The sequence below is a fragment of the Balaenoptera physalus genome (genome assembly GCF_965194825.1).
Source record: "Balaenoptera physalus genome assembly, chromosome: 11".
Lineage (NCBI taxonomy): Eukaryota > Metazoa > Chordata > Mammalia > Artiodactyla > Balaenopteridae > Balaenoptera > Balaenoptera physalus.
In genome coordinates, this window is record NC_138896.1 from 67,383,339 (window position 1) to 67,402,938 (window position 19,600).

General features: G+C 39.8%; 2 protein-coding genes across 10 annotated transcripts in view; one reads left to right on the top strand and one right to left on the bottom strand.

Annotated features, from left to right (window-relative positions):
• Positions 1-2,360, bottom strand: part of WDR48 (WD repeat domain 48) — a 44,181-nt gene extending 41,821 nt beyond the window's left edge. For 2 of the 3 annotated variants that reach the window (XM_082413737.1, XM_082413739.1), the window contains exon 1: positions 2,290-2,360. In XM_082413737.1, coding sequence (XP_082269863.1) covers positions 2,290-2,337 — 48 coding nt within the window. In that variant the 5' untranslated portion in view covers positions 2,338-2,360. Of the gene's footprint in view, positions 1-2,196 lie in introns of all 3 variants that reach the window. The other variant, XM_082413736.1, reaches the window with a different exon arrangement.
• A 42-nt stretch (positions 2,361-2,402) lies between these two features.
• The window catches only part of SCN11A (sodium voltage-gated channel alpha subunit 11), a 155,457-nt gene continuing 138,259 nt past the window's right edge, over positions 2,403-19,600 (top strand). For 3 of the 7 annotated variants that reach the window (XM_082413722.1, XM_082413719.1, XM_082413723.1), the window contains exon 1: positions 2,403-6,460. Coding sequence is in view for 1 of the 7 variants with exons in the window: in XM_082413718.1 (XP_082269844.1) it covers positions 3,518-3,590 (73 nt within the window). In the remaining 6 variants the exon portion in view is untranslated. The remainder of the gene's footprint in view (positions 6,461-19,600) is intronic. The other 4 variants (XM_082413721.1, XM_082413720.1, XM_082413718.1 and 1 more) reach the window with 4 other exon arrangements.

Genomic DNA, 19,600 nt, shown 5'->3' on the forward strand with positions numbered 1-19,600 from the left:
ATAAACACCCTTGCATAACGAGAGAAAGATATATGCATATGTACTTCTGTAAAACAATTTTTTAGACAAGGAATTGCTGGGTCAAAGGAAATGTGTATTTAAAAATCTGACAAACAGGAAGACACGAAACATGAATACCATGACTCCACTTCGAGTAAAAAAATCACCTAAGTCGGGTACACACACACACGAAACAGTATAGAACATTAGTTTTCAACCAGCGACAACTGTGACCTCCAGGGGACATCTGAAAACGTCTAGAGTCAATTTTCGTTGTCACAGCTGGGAAGGTGCCAGTGTCTAGTGGGAAGGCAGGATGATGGAAAACAACAGTCCTCCCACAATTAAGAATTATCCAGCCCAAGATGTCAATAGGGCTCTCAGTGAAAAACCCTTAGCTAGGATTATATCTCACAGTCTTCAAAGCAGTTTTCTTTGAAGAGTGGAAGACAATTATCATTTACACTTTTGTTTGTGGGGTTTTTTTTTTTTTGCAATGAACATGCACTAGTTTAAAAAACACTTCCATAAACAAAAGTTCTCCCTTGTGTTGAAATAAAATCAATCTCTGTGGCTTCTCATATTGGTTCTACACCTTAAAGGCAAATTCTGAAAGCAGCTAACAAGACTCATTGAATCTTCTCTTCAGCAGACTGATCTTAGATGGTTCTTCTGAATGCTATTCCTAGGAAATAGCTTCAAGTCACTTCACCAATCTGATTGCTATACCTATTAAGAACAAGGTACTAAGTGCTGATCCCCAAACTCTAGTTTTGTACTCTGATCAGTGAAGAGTGAAATGATCATCTTTTTCATTCTGCATACAATGGCTCATATTCAGCTTATTAAAACACTCAGTTTTTCCACACATGCTGCAGCTAATTTACATTTTCCCCATCCAGTACTTTTATATTGCCTTTTAAGTCTAAATGCAAGAAACTAAGACACTTGATTAACTCTCCTTACTACCCTAAGGAATGTACCTACCACTTTAGTGTCTAGAATACAATCAAGTTACAATTTTGAGTTACATTTTAGTCAGGAACAGACATTCTCACCACCTGACTTGGATGCTGGGGTTACTTAAATCCCATCACTGATGCACTTAAAAATCACCAACAAGGTATGCTATTTTAGATTCTTATTAATGTCACTCAATTCAACAAACATCTAGTGAGTGCCTAGGACACTGTACTGATCAATGAGATCAATAAAACAAAGAAGTGAACTGGCCAGAAGACTTTATGGCCTACAGCCATTTCCTCAATGAAGGAACCCCTTGTCCGGACTACCTATTAAACACTCACTGATTTCAACCTGTAGAACTACATATAATGCTGTGTTTTATAAAGAAAGCTTGGGTGTTACTTATTCCTGTACTCTCTCAATTCTTTGCACATTTTGGGGCCTAAACTAAGTGCTCAGTAAATGTTTAATAAGTGCACCGTACTGTCACCACTACATACAACATACCTGCAGGTAAACACCTGTAATAGGGCTTTTACTCCTTAGATCGTTGAAAATAATAGCAATAACGCTTAAACGTACCCAAAACAAAACTGGATTCACGAAGGCATAAAGCACACACGGGCGGGTTAGGTAACTCTTTACCCTTGAATAATACATTAGAGAAACAGAAAGAAAGATTCAAGGATGCACTCTGAAGAAGAAATGGTGAAGACGAAATTAAATTCCAAAACATTGAAAATTATAATTCCCCCACTAACAGCAGCATACACCCACGTCATTTCCACCTTGGGGGTGGGGGGAAGCTCCCGCATAAAAGGAGGCGGGGGCTCCCACATGCAAGACCCCTGCTCAAAAACCCGGCAGGGCTCCGCAGCCCCGCCGCAGCCCCGCCACGCCCCCGCACGGGCCCACTCACTCCGCTGCCCGCCCCGCGGGGAAGCTCCCGCAGGCCTCCGCTCCGACGCCGCTGGGCACAGCGCTTGGGAGACAGGCAAGGGAAGGGAGGCAGATGGGCGGGGAACGAGCCCAGCCCGACCACGCAAGCCCAAGCCTACGACACAGTGGACGACCGGCAACCCCAGGCTCCCAACCGCGCGCCCAAGGGTCCCGGGACGGGGCCCCGGCGGGTCCAGTCTGCCGCCCCCCGCCCCTTCCTCAAGCCGTTAGAGCCGCAGCCCCACCCCTAGCCGCCGGCCGCGCCCCGTCCCGCTCGCCCCAAGCCGCTACCTCGGCCAACCGCGGCCCGAGGTATCTGCTCGCTGGAGGTGGGCCCGGGGATGCCAGCCACGCCCGGGAGGTCGAGGAGCCGGGGTCCCCTACCTGCACTTTCCTCCGCCCTGCCGTGTTCTGCCGGTGATGGGCCGCCATCTTGCATGTTGACACTCGTACGTCATATCCGGCAGTGGCTTGGACCGGGCGGATGTACCGCCTCTTCCCCTTTGGCCGAGGCCTGGTGGAGTTTTCCTCAGGGAATCTTTCTCGCTGTGGCCGGTGACCTTGTGGTGCGGCAGAAGCACTTAAAAACCGTTGCGTGCGTATAATGCTGGCGGAGAGAGAGCCACTTTGTGACGCAAGGGAGTAATCTATATACAGCTCTGTGTGGGCCTGGACCCTGGCTTGCGCTGTTCTCCTCAGAGGCCCAAGTAGGCCTAAGAAAAGCGCTGAAAGAATTACTGCTGGAGATGGGCGCCTTGGACTCCACCTCCACTCCCTCAAACATTCGTGAGCAGCCAAGGGAACCGGCATATTTGCCATGAAGTACCTAAAAAAAGGCGGAGAATTATAAACTGGCCTGGGGAGGAGAAATAGAAAGGTTTGCAAAGGAGGTGGCCCCATCTTAAGGAGGCGCACAGTATTCGTTTAAATAAGAGATGGGGAATTCCCTGGCGGTCCTGGTTAGGACTCAGCGGCCAAAAAAAAAATTGATGTTATAAGAAGGCAAAAAATACACACTAGTTAAAATTGTTTACAGCCGGACTTACCTGGTGATCCAGTGGTTAAGACTTTGAGCTTCCACTGCAGGGGGCATGGTTTTGATCCCCTGTCGGGAGGAAATAAGATCCCGCATGGCCCACGGCAAAAAAAAAAAAAATGTTGACAGAGACAACTAAATTCCAAATCCTGAAGGAGTTGGGGCTCACTCTAGTATCTGGTTTAAATCATCTCTTATACTGGGACAGTTAGACCTTTCTGGATGAAGGTTTGACCTGAGGAAATTTTCCTGACACTAATTATAAGTCTTGATGGTCCAAGGCTAATTATTTGGCCAGTTGGTCAAGGACATGGAAAGAGCACGATTGGAGAACTGGTGACAAGGAAGCCTTGGGAAGGGATATGGTGATGGACTTTGCAGAATGAATCTTAAGAGTCATATGGATGAAATGAACAGCTTTGTGGATTAAACTCAGCCTCCTTTTCCAGGCTCAGTGGACTCATGAATGAAATGGTGATGATAACAAGGTTGGAGCTGTGCATGGGATCACCAAGCCACTGCTGAGCGTTCAGGCTGCTAGCAGCAGTGAGCAGTCCTGAGCTGGTGATATGCCTCATGCTCCAGGAAGACCAGTCAACCACTTGGAGGCAAGCGGATTCCATTGGCCCTCCCCGTCATCGAGGAAGTGGTAGTTATTTGTCCTCTCTGAAATACACTAAGTTTAAATTTGCTTTCCTTGATTGCTGTGCTCTGTCAGCACCACCATCTGGGAACTTCCTGAATGCTTTATGCACTGTCATTGTGTCTGACACCATATTGCTTCTGATCAAGAAATTCACTCTGTAATGAAAGAAGCAATGCAATGGGCTGTTGCCCATAGAATTCATTGGTCTAATTGTATAGTCTATCACCAAGAAGCACCTGGTCTTATTGAAGTCTTACTTATGGTGCTTTCTGGAAAATAACCCTTTTTGATGCTGTTTTATAGGATGCAGTATATGCTTTGAACTAGCGTCCAATATTTGGCACTCTTTCTTCCTGTTCCTGTTATCTATTGCTGTATAACCACCCCAAAACTTAGTCGTTTAAAGCAACTTCAACATTTACTTTGCCTACAAATCTGTAATTTATGCAGGGCTCAGTGGGGACAGCTTATCTCTGTTCCACTTTCCACTTGATGCCAGTTGGGGCAGCTAAAAAGTTGGCAGCTGGAATCATCTAAAGGCCCACTCCTTTACATGTCTGGTGACTGATGCTGAATCTGTGGGCAGAACACCTACTCATGGCCTTTCCACAGTGCTGTTTGGCTCCTCACAACATAGTAGCTGGGTTCCAAGGGCAAGCATGCCAGGAGAGAGAAATCCAGGTGGGAACTGTAATGCCTTTTCTAAACTAACAGTGGAAGTCCTGCAGTGTCACTTCAAACCACATTCAGTTCATAGAACTTAGTCACTAAGGCTGCTGATATCTAAGGAGACTCCTTTTTTTAAAATGAGAGAAATGTCAAAGAATTTGTGGATATGTTTTAAAACCACTACATTTCCAAAGGTAAAATTAGTGGATTTAGGAACAAAGAGATATTATACCTAATGTCCCCCAATTACAATTTTTTAAACTGCCATTCTCTGAGATTCTGGACTTTGCTGGTTTAGAGGTTTGTTACCAAAGAAAGGAATTCCTCCAACAAGGCTGAACAATGGTTCTACTGATTTGGAGCTGGGACTGCCACCTAACCATTTTACATGTCTTGTGTCACTGAATAGGCAAGAGAAGGAGAAGAGCAAGGTTATGGTTTTGGTGGAAGTAATTAACCCTGATCATGAAGCAGAAATAGGTTTGCTGATATAGCTTTAAACAGATAAGTCCATCAAACACTCAGATCCCTTAGAAATGAAGGTATTGGTTGAAGGTAAAGGGACAACAGAATAGCTGGTGGAAAAAGGAAGTCGTAAAGGGAAGTGAAATTCTCATGATCAGGGGAAGAAATGAGAGCAGTCATGTTTCCTTTCCTTTCTTGATGTATCATGTATACTTTTAAGTGTTTTAACTTATTTTCTTTCTTTACCCTTTACTTCACTATTATATGTGGGGTGTGCTATTGTTGGTAAACTTCATTATTTAGTAAGTTGCAGAGGAAAAGATAACAACTAGAGGTTGTAGACTTAGAAATGGATGATGGATGTGGTAATTGATGAAACATTGGGTTGACTCTTTTGGAGGGTGACACATCTTTGACTGTGTAAAGGATAGTTGCAGTATTTTAAGTGACAACTTTTTTTGAAGTATAAGCATTGAAAGCAGTGGTTATATTGGTGTTGGGCAGCCAAAGGGATGACTCTACATTTGATATTTTTGTGGCTTTATTTTCTGCTGTCCATCATTTGAGTTCTCTTTCTGTGTTTGGGGAATTCCCCACTATGTGTCTTGGTGGTGGTGAGCACTGCTTACAGAAAGTGAGAAAGACAGTTACTCAGTTTTTCTAGCCTTCTTATAGCAAGAGTGTATGCATGTGACCTCAGCTTGATTAATCCGATGACATCTTGACTGCAACTTGGTGAGAAACTCTGAGGCAGCACTATTCAGCTAAACTGCTCCCAAATTCATGCCACTGCAGAAACTGTGTGAGATAATAAATGTTTGTTGTTGTGGGATAATTTATTATGCAGCAATAAATAACTAATGCACCCTCCCTTCTCCATGAGGAGGGGAAATGTCACAGCACTTTCACAGCTTTACAAAGATAGTCTCATCATCAGCTTCTTCAATCTCCATTTAATTCTTTGTCTTTTCTTGTGTAACTGTCAGGAGGCTTATCCTGGCAGAATTCCTTCATCAGTCTCTTAGAATTTTCTCCATAGGAAGATTGGTACCTTTATTCAAAATGTAAGAAGCCTCGACACCTACTGTATTTTTCTCAGTTTTTGAGACCTCTGTTTAAAGTCCTAGGCAACATGAAAACTTTAACATCCTGAAAAAAAATCCACATACGTATTAAATAAAAATACAATCGATTTTAAAAGTAAATAAGAGTTCTAGAAGGCTTCTACTTCCAAATAATTCAGACTGGTTCTTGTTAAATCTTACTCTGGAGGTTGACCCTTCCCTCTGTCAGTTACCTTTCAATTAACTTCTTACATCTTCAGTTTTTTAAGTCTATAAAATGGAATCACAACAGTACCTATTTCATATGGTTCTTATGAAATAACCTTACCACAGTACCTGGTAGGTAGGAAATATTCGGTATACTTTAGGTATTATTTTTAATCATCACCTTGCTCAGGAAACATTGCCAGAATGTTATAATAATATTACCAAAATGTTGTAATTTCCCAGGATAGATTTTCTCCTGTTTTATATAATGTAGGCTCTATCACTTTTTAAAGTTTTCAAACCAGCTTGAAATTTCATCTTTTGTTCTTGCCTACTTTCTTGTTTTCAACAGCCTGGAAAAAGATTCATGAAATGATAAGGCCTTTTAACAGATTTGTCCACATGTTTAAATACATGTTCTCTGGCTCCATGATCAATCCATTTACTGAAGGAAGTGAAGGTGACCAGGTATGTCTTTGAACCAAACCCCCATCGGGGGGAGACATGAATGTTTTCATGTTTTTTGTTTTATTTGTTTAAGAGGAATTAATATGTTTTGAAAATTTGTTTAAAAGCACACAGTCGTAGCGCCTTGGTTTGCAACTACTACTGTCTGCTAGTGCTTAATGCATTAATTTGGATATTTTAAAGATGAATTTTAAAAAGAATAAAATTTTAAGCCTCATGTAGGTAATGTGGAAATGCTAAATAAACTTTGTAATGCAAGCCTGTCATGATATCAACCAGCTTCGTGGAGAAATTGAGAGGCTGCGTCATTTCCTTATAATTCTTTAATGATTCTCTAAAACAATGCTTCCTTAAAGAAATAGGGTGTTATGATATATAATAGACTATAAGATCATAATTAAATAAACATGCATAAGTGAAGCAATATTATATAAGTAAACATAGAGACTCAGAATGCTTAAGATGTTTATGTCAAAAGTTGTATGCTAGTTTATGTCTTGTCAGCAAATCCTCAGGTTTAAATACGGTCTTAGAAGGCTTTACTGAGTGACTCCTTATTCAACGTTAACTTATTTCTGAACACACTGGGAAAAAAGTATCCTTTAGTTCTTTTTACTTCTTTCTGTCTATATTTTTGCACGCCAATATTAGAAATAGAAATCAGTTTCTTCTGTTCCAAAAATATTTTGACCTTGTCTAGCTTTCCCACTGGAGGGCAGTAGAGAACTATCCAAGCCATCCCTGATTTTGCACCTCACTGGCTCTAATGTGTGACAAGTCAGACCTTAAAATCCTTGGTACTTATTTCCTACTGAGAAAATGTCATAATCAAAGTACGTTTTTAGAAAGCCTATTCACTCCCAGAAAAAACCATAATTGATTGTGGGAATAAAAGAAAATAAAGCAAAATGAATGCATTTATAAGTATTTACTAAGTGGACAAAAAAAATTAAACCTACATCACAAATGTACTTTTTAAAAATTTTTATTTATTTATTAATTTATTTATTATTTTTGGCTGCGTCGGGTCTTTGTTGCAGCATGCGGGATCTTTTGTTGCGCTGCAGGGGCTCTTCGTTGTAGTGTGCGGGCTTAGTTCCTCTGCGGCATGTGGAATCTTAGTTCCGAGACCAGGGATCGAACCCGCGTCCCCTGCATTGGAAAGCGGATTCTTTGCCACTGGACCACCAGGGAAGTCCCACAAATGTACTTTTTTGTGGTGGAATTTTTGTACAGGAGCTGAACTGCCTGAGGCTTCCTAAAATACTAGTCCAAAAAAGTACAGTGTATGTGAATCTTACTCCAAAACTTTGACATATAAGTATATCATATTAGCTTATTGAAATTATTTATAATTCTGAGCTCCCAGACAGCCAAAATGATGGAAAAGTCAACCTCAGTTATTGTTAAGACTCCCCTGACTACCTTGATCCACCGTTAGGTCACTGACGAATGACCAGGAGTCATACGGGGAGGCACCAACAATCCTCAGGCCACGATGGTTAGTTCTGAGGTGCCCAGTGTCCTTTGAAAGTGGCCAGGCCTCTGTTCTTTTCCTCCACTGGGACTGGGGTTTTTTGTTATAGCTGGAAATCCTAGTGCCTAGGGCCCCACCCTTCTAAGATATGCAGCCATCATTGACCAGGGTCTGTCACCAACCGGGATGCTTTCAACAGTGGTCACAGGTCTTTACTCTTTGTAGAACCTCTCTTCCTGCTTTCACTGACCTCTCTGCCCTACAAAGAGTATGGATTTTTTCCCCTGTACACCCTTTCCCACCTAGATTTGCAGCTTAAGCTCTTCAGTGAGCTTGGGTTTTCATTAAAGGCAAGACAAAAGGTAGTCTTTAAGCTTCAGGACCGCTATTACAAACCACTCCTGAGATCAGCAAGCACTATGGACTGGCAACCATCAGCAGAAGATGGGGGAAGGAGGGAAGACTGCTGCAAAAACAAAGTAACCTCTAATGTCTCAACAAATTATCCTCCACAGAAGCTAGAACCCAAGACAATTATTTTCCTGGTAATCTCCCTATAGAAACCACAGGTATTCTTTATGTCTCCAAACACCTTTAAACTGCATTCAAAATTAGGGTTGTGAGTCTGGAAATCTTTCTTTGCTAATTTGTTGTACATGAATGCCTGCAGAAGCCTTTGAATGCTAAATGCTGTGGGAGGGGTAGTTTCCATGGTAACTTTTCAGTGCACTCTTTTTCTTGCACTTCAATTAGATCTTCATTGCTGAGCGGTTGTGAATGAGAAGGTAACAGCTCAGTCACATCTAGAGGGCTGGAGAGTTGCAGCCTTTCTAGATGTAGCTATATTCTCAGTCCACTGAGTTGTACTACGCTTGTCTTGCCCCATCTCTTCATGGTACCCCAGCACTACAATGGGAAAATATATTTGCAACACACATGACAAAGGGCCAATTTCCTTAATATACCAAGAGAGCATACAAGTTAATATGAACAATACCAAAACACTATGGAAAAAAATGAGCAAAGGACATAAATAGGCAGCTTACAGAAAAAGAAAATTAATGGCTTACGTTGTATGAAAATGTGTTTAATCTCATTCATAATGAAGGAAATACATATTTAAATAAGATTCCATTTTTCACCTACCAGATTGGAAAAGATCTAAAAGTTTGATAATATACTGTGTTCAGAGAATGTGGAAAACCCATCATTTTAGAGACTCTTCGTGGGAGGGTAAATTGGTATAATCTCCTTGGAGGGTGATTTAGCAGTTTCTCTTCTAGAAATTCATCCTACAAGTGCAATTACATTTAACTTAAAAATACAAGTAAAAGAATATTTATTGATGCATTGTTGAAGCAAATGACTGGGACCGATTAAATGAGTTGATACATCCAGACAGTTATTCACACTGGACAATGAGGGACAGAAGTAAAGTTGGGTTTTCCTTAAATCCCAGAGTTGTATGTTCAGCCTATATGTGAAATGCTGTTAAAGGATAATTCTTAAAAAAAAAAAAGTAAAATCATGACTCTCATGCAGATATAAAATGAACAAGTGTTAAAGATTTCATTTTGCTCACAATGAAGGACTGTTGTCAAACCTAAGTTTGTGTGCCCAACGCACAGTAAGGCCAAACAAACCAAAACGTCGGCTTTTGGAACAGAGAAAGGTTTATTGCAAGGGCCAAGCAAGCAGAATGGGCTGCTTGTGCTCAAAAGACCCGAACTCCCCAATGGCTTCCAGGCAAGGGTTTTAAAAGATATTGTTAGGGGATAGGGTCGTGGGATGCCTGATCAGCTCCTGAACCTTCTTCTGATTGGTTGGTGGTGAGGTAACAGGGTGATGTGTTAGGAATCTCAGCCTTCTGGTTCCAACCAGTCTGGGGTCTAGTGCTTGTGGTCAGCATGTAGTCACCATCCTCCACCTGGGTGAGGGTCTCAGTTTCTGCAGAACAACTCAAAGATATGGATCAGATTGTTATCTATATTCCTTCAGGAGGAACCAGGAGTCCTGTGACTCTTTTTTCCTAATCATTAACTGCTTGAGCCAGCTTTTTGGAACGTGGGGAAGGCCTGTGAGACTGAAGCCTTTTCCCCACAATCAAGAAACAGGGACATGGAAGGACTTTTATACTGAGGAGGGCTAGGCAGATGTCATAACTGGCTCAAAGGAGAAGTCAAGAAACACAGATTCATGTGCAATAAAGGAAGGTTGAAATGGATGTGCAAATGAGGGCCACACTGGTTTACTACCGGTGGGGGAGGTTGTCCCTGTACCTGACAGAATTGATATGTCTGTAGATAGGAGTTATTCTGTCTTGTTATCAGTTATCTATGATTTACAGAGTTGTAAAATAGCTCTCATAGAAACAGAATCAGTAATGCTGCAGGGTTGACCACAGTGTATAGTTTTGCATTTTCTGTACAAGATTTAAGTGATAAATGCAAGAAGTCTAACAGAATGTAAAATCCTTTGGTCCCAATTGTGTGTATGTGTGTGTGTGTATGACATTCAAGTATATGTACCTGAATATGGCATTGGTGGTATAGTGGTGAGCATAGCTGCCTTCCAAGTATGTGTACATATGTACATATATGTGTTCACATACACATTGACTATTTCTTGATGGAGACAGAGGAAATTGATAATTGTGTCTGACACTCGGCAGAGGGACTGAAAGTTGGGAATCTGAGTTGAAAGGGAAATCTATTTTTCACTGTATACCTTTTTATACCACTTGATTTTTTTTCTTTACTTTTGCCATGAACATTTTTTTCATGGCAAGGAAAAGGAAATCTTTCATAAACCTTAATGTGACAAACAATAAAGCAATGAATTATAGAAATGAAGCATTGCAGAAAATACAAGGGGAAATGGATAGAAATGCAATAGCCATGGAAGGGGAACCCTTAACAGACCTCTTTCAGGTCTTGGCAATTGAGCAGACTAAAAATAAGTAAGGATATAAAAAGCAGTTTTCAACATGGGCTGCCTATTAAGAACAATTAGGGAGCTTCCTTAGAAAAGCTTTTTTATTTCAAACATATGCAAGAGTAGACAGACTAATCTAATGAACCCACGTGACCCACACCACCCAACTTCGACAGTTACCAATTCACGGCCAACTTTCCCCACCCACTTTTTCCCCTTCTATATGATACTGAAGCAAATCCCAGAAATCATATCATTTAACCTACACACATTTCCTCCAATGAATATCTCTAAAATATAAGGATTCTTTTTAAAAAATATAATGACAATACCATTATCACTTTTTTTATTTTTAATACGCTACGAACAAGTCTCAGTAAGTTTTATTTTATTTTTTTACATCTTTATTGGAGTATAGTTGCTTTACAATGTTGGGTTAGTTTCTGCTGTATAACAAAGTGAATCTGCTATATGCATACATATATCACCATATCTCCTCCCTCTTGTGTCTCCTTCCCACCCTCGCTATCTCACCCCTCTAGGTGGTCACAAAGCACCAAACTGATCTCCCTGTGTTATGTAGCTGCTTCCTACTAGCTATCTGTTTTACATTTGGTAGTGTATATATGTCAATGCTACTCTCTCACTTCATCCTAGCTTATCCTACCCCATCCCCGTGTCCTCAAGTCCATTCTCTACATCTGCATCTTTATTCCTGTCCTGCCCCTAAGTTCATCAGAACCTTTTTTTTTTTTAGATTCCATATATATGTGCTAGCATATGGTATTTGTTTTTCTCTTTCTGACTTACTTCACTCTGTATGACAGACTCTAGGTCCATCCACCTCACTACAAATAACTCAATTTCATTTCTTTTTACAGCTGAGTAATATTCCATTGTATATATGTGCCACATCTTCTTTATCCATTCATCTGTCGATGGACACTTAGGTTGCTTCCATATCCTGGCTATTGTAAATAGTGCTGCAATGTACATTGTGGTGCATGACTCCTTTTGAGTTATGGTTTTCTCAGGGTATATGCCCAGTAGCAGGATTGCTAGGTCATATGGTAGTTCTGTTTTTAGTTTTTTAAGGAACTTCCATAGTGTTCTCCATAGTGGCTGTATCAATTTACATTCCCACCAACAGTGCAAGAGGGTTCCCTTTTCTCCACACCCTCTCCAGCATTTATCGTTTGTAGATTTTTTGATGATGGCCATTCTGACCGGTGTGAGATGATATCTCATTGTAGTTTTGATTTGCATTTCTCTAATGATTAATGATGTTGAGCATTCTTTCATGTGTCTGTTGGCAATCTGTATATCTTCTTTGGAGAAATGTCTATTTAGATCTCCTGTCCAGTTTTGGATTGGGTTGTTTGTTTTTTTGATATTGAGCTGCATGAGTTGCCTGTATATTTTGGAGATTAATCCTTTGTCAGTTGTTTCATTTGCAAATATTTTCTCCCATTCTGAGGGTTATCTTATGTCTTGTTTATGGTTCCCTTTGCTGTGCAAAAGCTTTTAAGTTTCATTAGGTCTCATTTGTTTATTTTTGTTTTTATTTCCATTTCTTTAGGAGGTGGGTCAAAAAGGATCTTGCTGTGATTTATGTCATGGAGTGTTCTTCCTATGTTTTGCTCTAAGAGTTTTATAGTGTCTGGCCTTACATTTAGGTCTTTAATCCACTTTGAGTTTATTTTTGTGTATGGTGTTAGGGAGTGTTTTAATTTCATTCTTTTACATGTAGCTGTCCAGTTTTCCCAGCACCACTTATTGAAGAGGCTGTCTTTGCTCCACTGTATACTCTTGCCTCCTTTATCAAAGAAAAGGTGACCATATGTGCGTGGGATTATCTCTGGGTTTCTATCCTGTTCCATTGGTCTATATTTCTGTTTTTGTGCCAGTACCATACTGTCTTGATTACTGTAGCTTTGCAGTATAGTCTGAAGTCCAGGAGCCTGATTCTTCCAGCTCCATTTTTCTTTCTCAAGATTACTTTGGCTATTTGGGGTCTTTTGTGTTTCCACACAAATTGTGAAATTTTTTGTTCTAGTTCTGTGGAAAATGCCACTGGTAGTTTGATAGGGATTGCATTGACAATACCATTATCACTTTTTTAAAAAATTAAAAATTTATAGGTACAATATCATTATCCCACCTAAAAAATAGCAGTAATTCCTTAACTTCATCAAAGATTCATTATTAAAATTCCCAACTGTTTTATAAAGGTCATTTTTACAAATAGTTTTGTTTGAATTAGGATTTGAATAAGGTCCACACATTTTGATTAGTTGATGTGTCTCTCAATTCTTTATTGTAATCTATACATTACCTGGGGAGCTTCTAGAAAATATTGTAGTCCAGGCTTCATCCTGACAATGTTGAATTTTACCTGAGCCATGTGCTCCTGGAAAACAGGGACAGTTAAAGAAACACACACACACACACACACACACACACACACACACACACACACACATGTGCGCGTACACACAGAGCCTCTTTTGTGTTCTGGAAAAGACTACAAAGAACCATCCTCTTCCATATGACTTAGGTAAGACTCACGTGTGCCCCCTTGGTTACCTATGACAAGACTAGACACAGACCCTCTAAGTTCCCATTCTTGGCCTCATAAATGATTAACGGAACTGCTTGTCCCCATTGACCAATCAGAACAAAATGCTTGTTAAACTTCGGTTAAGATTCTTTCCTCCAAGGTCCCTAAGCTTTAGCCCACACTCAATCTGAGCCAGCACACAGTCCTCCTTGTGAGCAAAAAAAGAATGAAGAGTGTAACTCACCATCCGGTTCTACAAGAGTGAGGTCACAACCCACTGCAGTCACCCACTGACAGTGCACAATGGGCCTTGAGGGGAATTCAGGATGAAAAAACAAAATGAGGCACTCTGTTCTTTGAATCAATGGGCCCCTAGATAGCTAAGATGCATATCTCAGGAAGAATTCCAATGACCCCAGCTTCTTGCATCTTCCCGTACATGGAAAAGCATTAAAATCATTAACTTGATTTTGTTTGCGATTAACGTTAATCTTTTTAAAATTTTTTTGCGTTAATCTTTTGCCAAGATGTATGCTTGAGTTGTGTATATGTCTTAGCCAAAAAATTCATAAAAATACTGGCTCCTCTCCTGCCTCTTTGGAGCAGTTTACTCAGAGCTACTGAATGGCTGGCTCCCAGGCTATAGTCCTCAGTAAGACCCTGAAAAAAACTTAAACTCACAACTCTCATGTTGTGCATTTTTCTTTAAGTCAACATCCTTAACAACCTCTCCTGAGAAAAGGCTGGCCTCAGGGTAAAACATTTTCTGATCTACTCCCATCAGGTCACTGTTGGGGCCCAGGGCAGACCACCCCAAAATACACCACAATGGCATGTTGATTATTTTTGAATTAAAGTTACTTAAGAAATGACCCATGCAAAAGGGACACTTTGACCTTTCTCTCTGTCCCCTGAAAACAGGAAATAAATATCCCTATGAAAGTTTCCCCTCCCTGTAGAAAGGTAATTCTTACCACCAGAGATAGGGAATTCAGGACTGAGAAGCCTATATAAGAAAACTTTGTTACTTCTTTACTAATTTACTGCCCAAACCCAAACTATGCTTAAATTCCTCACTCATTAAGCACCCAAAGCCTAAGTTTCTTTGTTCTGTCAATTCCTCACAAATTTATTGTTTCTTTGTTTAAAAAATTTAAAAACTGCCTGCTTTGGCCACTTCTTAGGTCCCATTTCTATGGAACCTTGGTGTGCACAAATTAAAATTGGTTTCTTTTTTTCCTGTTAATCTTTGTGTCAACTTTATTATTAGTCCAGACACAGGAACTCAAGAAGGGTAGAGGGGGAAATTCCCTCTCCCCAACATCATTCTTTTACCCCACTCCTCCACACCTGGTTCTTTCTAGTCTTATTTACTCCTCTGTATAAAATAAAAACTTTTTGCCTAATCTTTGAGGTCTTATGGTCAGAGCCTCTCCCTATTGCAATAGCTCTCCTCCCCTTAGTGCAAAGGTCCATGCTGCCCCTCTTTGCAATAATCCTTTTGAATAAAATCTCTCCTTACTGAATCTGGATTTGTTTTTTTATCTGACAATCTCCAGAAATATATTTTTCTCCAGTTGATTATAATATGAAATGAGATTTAAGAAGCACTCCTTAGAAGATGTGAACAATACAATTACTAGGATAATTTAATACATATGTATCTGTGTTAGTCTGTGTTCCTCCAAAAGGCAGATTCTGTGCAAGGTCTTGGTGCAGCTGGTTTATTTAGGAGGTCGTCTCAGGAAGCACAAGAAAAAGAGCAGGGACGGTGAGACAGAGGGAGGAAAACCCCATCAGGATTCATAAGAGAGCAGGTTTCCCCGTGGGTAACTGCAGGGGTTATGGAGCTAGGATCAAGAGCATGTGCTGCCATATTGAATTTTATGCCCACAGAGAACATCTTTATTTAATTCTTGCAAGTGCCACTTGAACAGCAAAAGGTGACCACAAAGGACCTTATATAAATTCCCCCAAATATAAATTAACTAAGATTTGTTGAATACTTACTATGTGCTAAAGGTTTTACATGAATTATCGTAATTTAATTCTCAGGACAACCATCTGAGATAGGTATTATTACTATCTCAATTTTACAAGTGAAGAAATTGAGCCTTAGATTAAATACTCTGCCCAATGTCATATAGCCAGAAAAAGAGCAGGAATTTAAACTCCAGCCTTCTGACTCAAGAATGAAAGCTGTTAACTACTGTGGGATATGCTTTCCCACAGCCTTTAGTCATAATGTGGGAAACCACATGTTAATAATAACAATGGTGTAAATGATCCAACAATAATACCCCAACCCTTTGGGGATTTAAAACATTTTTCTACAGAGAAAATGAAAGCAATGATAAGAAAAATCCTATATGGCAAAATTTATGAGTTATGGTTAAAGCTGTGATAAAAAGAACATTATAAATAAGAAAGAGTGATGTTACATGAATTAAACGTTCTATTCAAAAGGTTAGAAAAAGAACAAATTAACCTTGGGCAATGGAAGTAAGAAATTAATACAAATGATAACAGAGAGGACTTCCAGTTCAGGCAAGAGTTCTCAGGACAGGCTTCCAAAGTGGAGAGAATTGCACTCAGAGAGAAACCCAGAGACCTGTGGGTTCTCCTCAAGTATTTGGGAGAATACTGATCAGGTGTGAGGAAATAGCTGAGGCCAGGGAAACAAGTATGCAAAAGGATAAGAGATAACAGTGCCCAGTACTCTGGGCTATTAATGCTGGAGCTTATTGTTAAGGTTTTCAAAGTGGAGGTCAAGAAAAAAATACTAAAACTTCTGCTTGTATTATTCATTTATTAGGATCCCAGAGTGGGGTGTCTAGGGTTTCATGGGTTCACTTTTCATTGGCTAATTTCAAGCATAAGAATGGGAATTGGGATGCAGGAAGGGAGAAGTGGGGTCACTCAAGTGGTCAGTTATCTAGATTACCCAGGTCTTTCTGAAAGAGGGAACTTCATTGGTGGTGATAGCCTAATTCCTTATCTGGTTGTTTTGCCAATAGCTGTGTCAGACAACTGGTAATATGCTATTCAAGATATATATCTTTTGAAATGGATGCCTCAACAATCAAAAGCCTAATGTCAGGCACTTACACTACCATTCTGTGTTAGGTACAAGCAGGAAGTCGTTTCAGAGAGTTAAGGATGGGTAGAAGGATGGGAATGAATGCTGAGTAGCATAGGGGTACTGTGCTGATCCTGTGCTTGTTTATGCCTCGCTCTGGTTGACTGGGATTCCCCTCTGCAACCCGCATTTTCCAGACTCTCATGTCAGCTGGCTTCTGGCTGGGGTCAGCACTACTAGGAATCCGAAGAAAAAAGAAAGGAAGAAGCCAAAGAATTTCTTCCTCTCTGCTCTGGGCATCATCTCTGGCAGGGGCTGTGTCTCCTCCCTAGATCAGCTGTGGCACATACAGACTTTTATGTATGTGAAAGATTGTGTGTGTGCTAAGCCTTTGAAATGTGTCTCTGGACCACTATGTTTGCTATAGCTCCAGGAAAAGGATTAGGAAGACACTATTAATGATGCAGTCTATTAAAGGTGGCTTTCTGTAAGTGGTAGCATTATTGATGACTTTTCCTCATTTGGTTATTTTTTTAAAAGAAAAAAAATTATGCTCTCCCTCACCTCCATTAATGCTCTTTGATGAATAGTGCAAACTATCACCTGGTATTTATTTTCATGAGCCCCTAATTACAGCTAATCAAGCATTTACCTTGCATTTACAAGCTGTTGCTGCAGGTACATTTTTAACCATCCTCAGTAAAGAAACATAATTGCAGTAGACCATAGAAATGAACATGAGAAAAAGTAAGAGACGAGTATCATCATTTATTACCTAAGCATACATCCTTTTTTTTCTAGCCACATAGAGATCAGGAAGAGAAAATAGCATCTAAAATAGAATTTATGAATCAGGGAGGCTGTTGGCAAGGAGCCTAAATAAAAACACCATGGCATTTTCATGTAAAGAAACTGTATCCAGTACACTGATTTTACTCAACAAATTGAATTATATATTATTTAATTGGTAAATCTCAAAGCCCAAATCAAATATTATTTTCTTTTCCAAAATGTTTTTATTTTTATTTTAAAGATGAAAGAGTTTCCTTGTCTAGATCAGTCTGACCTGCCTTTGCCATTCAGAATATTGGTGGAACATGCAACAATTTTTAGACTTAATTATAATCTTAGAGACCATCAAGTGCAGCCCTCTGCATTTAACATGAAATTGAGACCAAGTTACTTGGTTAGGTAATTGGCAAAGCCAGAACCACAAACCACCCTCTTGACTCTACTTTCACTGCTTCACATAAATACCAGTGGTTCTTAAATGAACAGTGCTTTTTCTTCAAACTACAGGTACCCTTCCTCAGCATTCCCGCCCTTGTGATTCTCTTATGTTCCCTTTCCCAGTTGAAAGCCAGCATTTTATAATATTCCACTTCTCAAATCAAAATGTAGAATCCCAAATTAACTATGATGGTGGTCTCTGATGTGTAAGATTAAGCTGCTATCTCTTATGAACAAATCAATCCCATTTTCCAGAGTCTACTTGTTTTTCCACGGAAAAATCGATATGCAAGGTATGGAAATAACTTGTCTATCTCCATGTCAATCTTAAACAAATTAGATCATATCTGTATGATAGGGGCTAAATAATAAGATGACTTGAAAGATCTTAAGAAAATTTGTTTTTGTCTGTTCCTCTTCATTCATTTGCTTCCTAAAGGTTTATGTTCACACCCCAGACTCTGTGATGGGCTCCAGGGGCACAGCTCCTGCTGTTAATGCTGGAGCTTATTGTTAGGGTTTTCAAAGTGGAGGTCAAGAAAAAAATACTAAAATTTCTACTTGTATTATCTTTTTTCTATTTTCAGTTTTTACCTTTAACAAAACTATACATGATTAGAGTTCAAAGAGTCAAATAGCTCTACCAAAACAACAGGGTCCTACTGTATAGCACAGGGAACTATATTCAGTATCCTGTAATAAACCACAATGGAAAATAATATGAAAAAAAAATAAATATATGTATAACTGAATCACTTTGCTGTACAGCAGAAATAAACACAACATTGTAAATCAACTATACTTCAATGAGAACAAACAAAAAAACCCTAAATTCAGGAGGCTGATATAATTTGGGCCATTTGGCATGATCATGGTATTTATTCATTCATTTAATAAAGGTTTTTTTTTTAATTTTTAAATTTAATTTATTTTTTTATACAGCAGGTCCTTATTAGTCATCAGTTTTATACACATCAGTGTACACATGTCAATCCCAATCACCCAATTCATCACACCCCCACCCCACCACCGCTTTCCCCCCTTGGTGTCCATACGTTTATTCTCTACATCTGTGTCTTAATTTCTGCCCTGCAAACTGGTTCATCTGTACCTTTTTTCTAGGTTCCACATATATGCGCTAACATATGATATTTGTTTTCTCTTTCTGACTTCACTCTGTATGACAGTCTCTAGATCCATCCACGTCTCTAGAAATGACCCAATTTCATTCCTTTTTATGGCTGAGTAATATTCCATTGGATATATGTACCACATCTTCTTTATCCATTCGTCTGTCGACGGGCATTTAGGTTGCTTCCATGACCTGGCTATTGTAAATAGTGCTGCAATGAACATTGGGGTGCATGTGTCTTATTGAATTATGGTTTTCTCTGGGTATATGCCCAGTAGTGGGATTGCTGGGTCATATGGTAATTCTATTTTTAGTTCTTTAAGGAACCTCCATACTGTTCTCCATAGTGGCTGTACCAATTTACATGCCCACCAACAGTGCAAGAGGGTTCCCTTTTCTCCACACCCTCTCCAGCATTTGTTGTTTGTAGATTTTCTGGTGATGCCCATTCTAACTGGTGTGAGGTGATACCTCATTGTAGTTTTGATTTGCATTTCTCTAATAATTAGTGATGCTGAGCAGCTTTTCATGTGCTTCCTGGCCATCTGTATGTCTTCTTTGGCAAAATGTCTATTTAGGTCTTCTGCCCAGTTTTGGATTGGGTTGTTTGTTTTTTTAATATTGAGCTGCATGAGCTGTTTATATATTTTGGAGATTAATCCTCTGTCTGTTGATTCATTTGCAAATATTTTCTCCCATTCTGAGGGTTGTCTTTTCGTCTTGTTTAT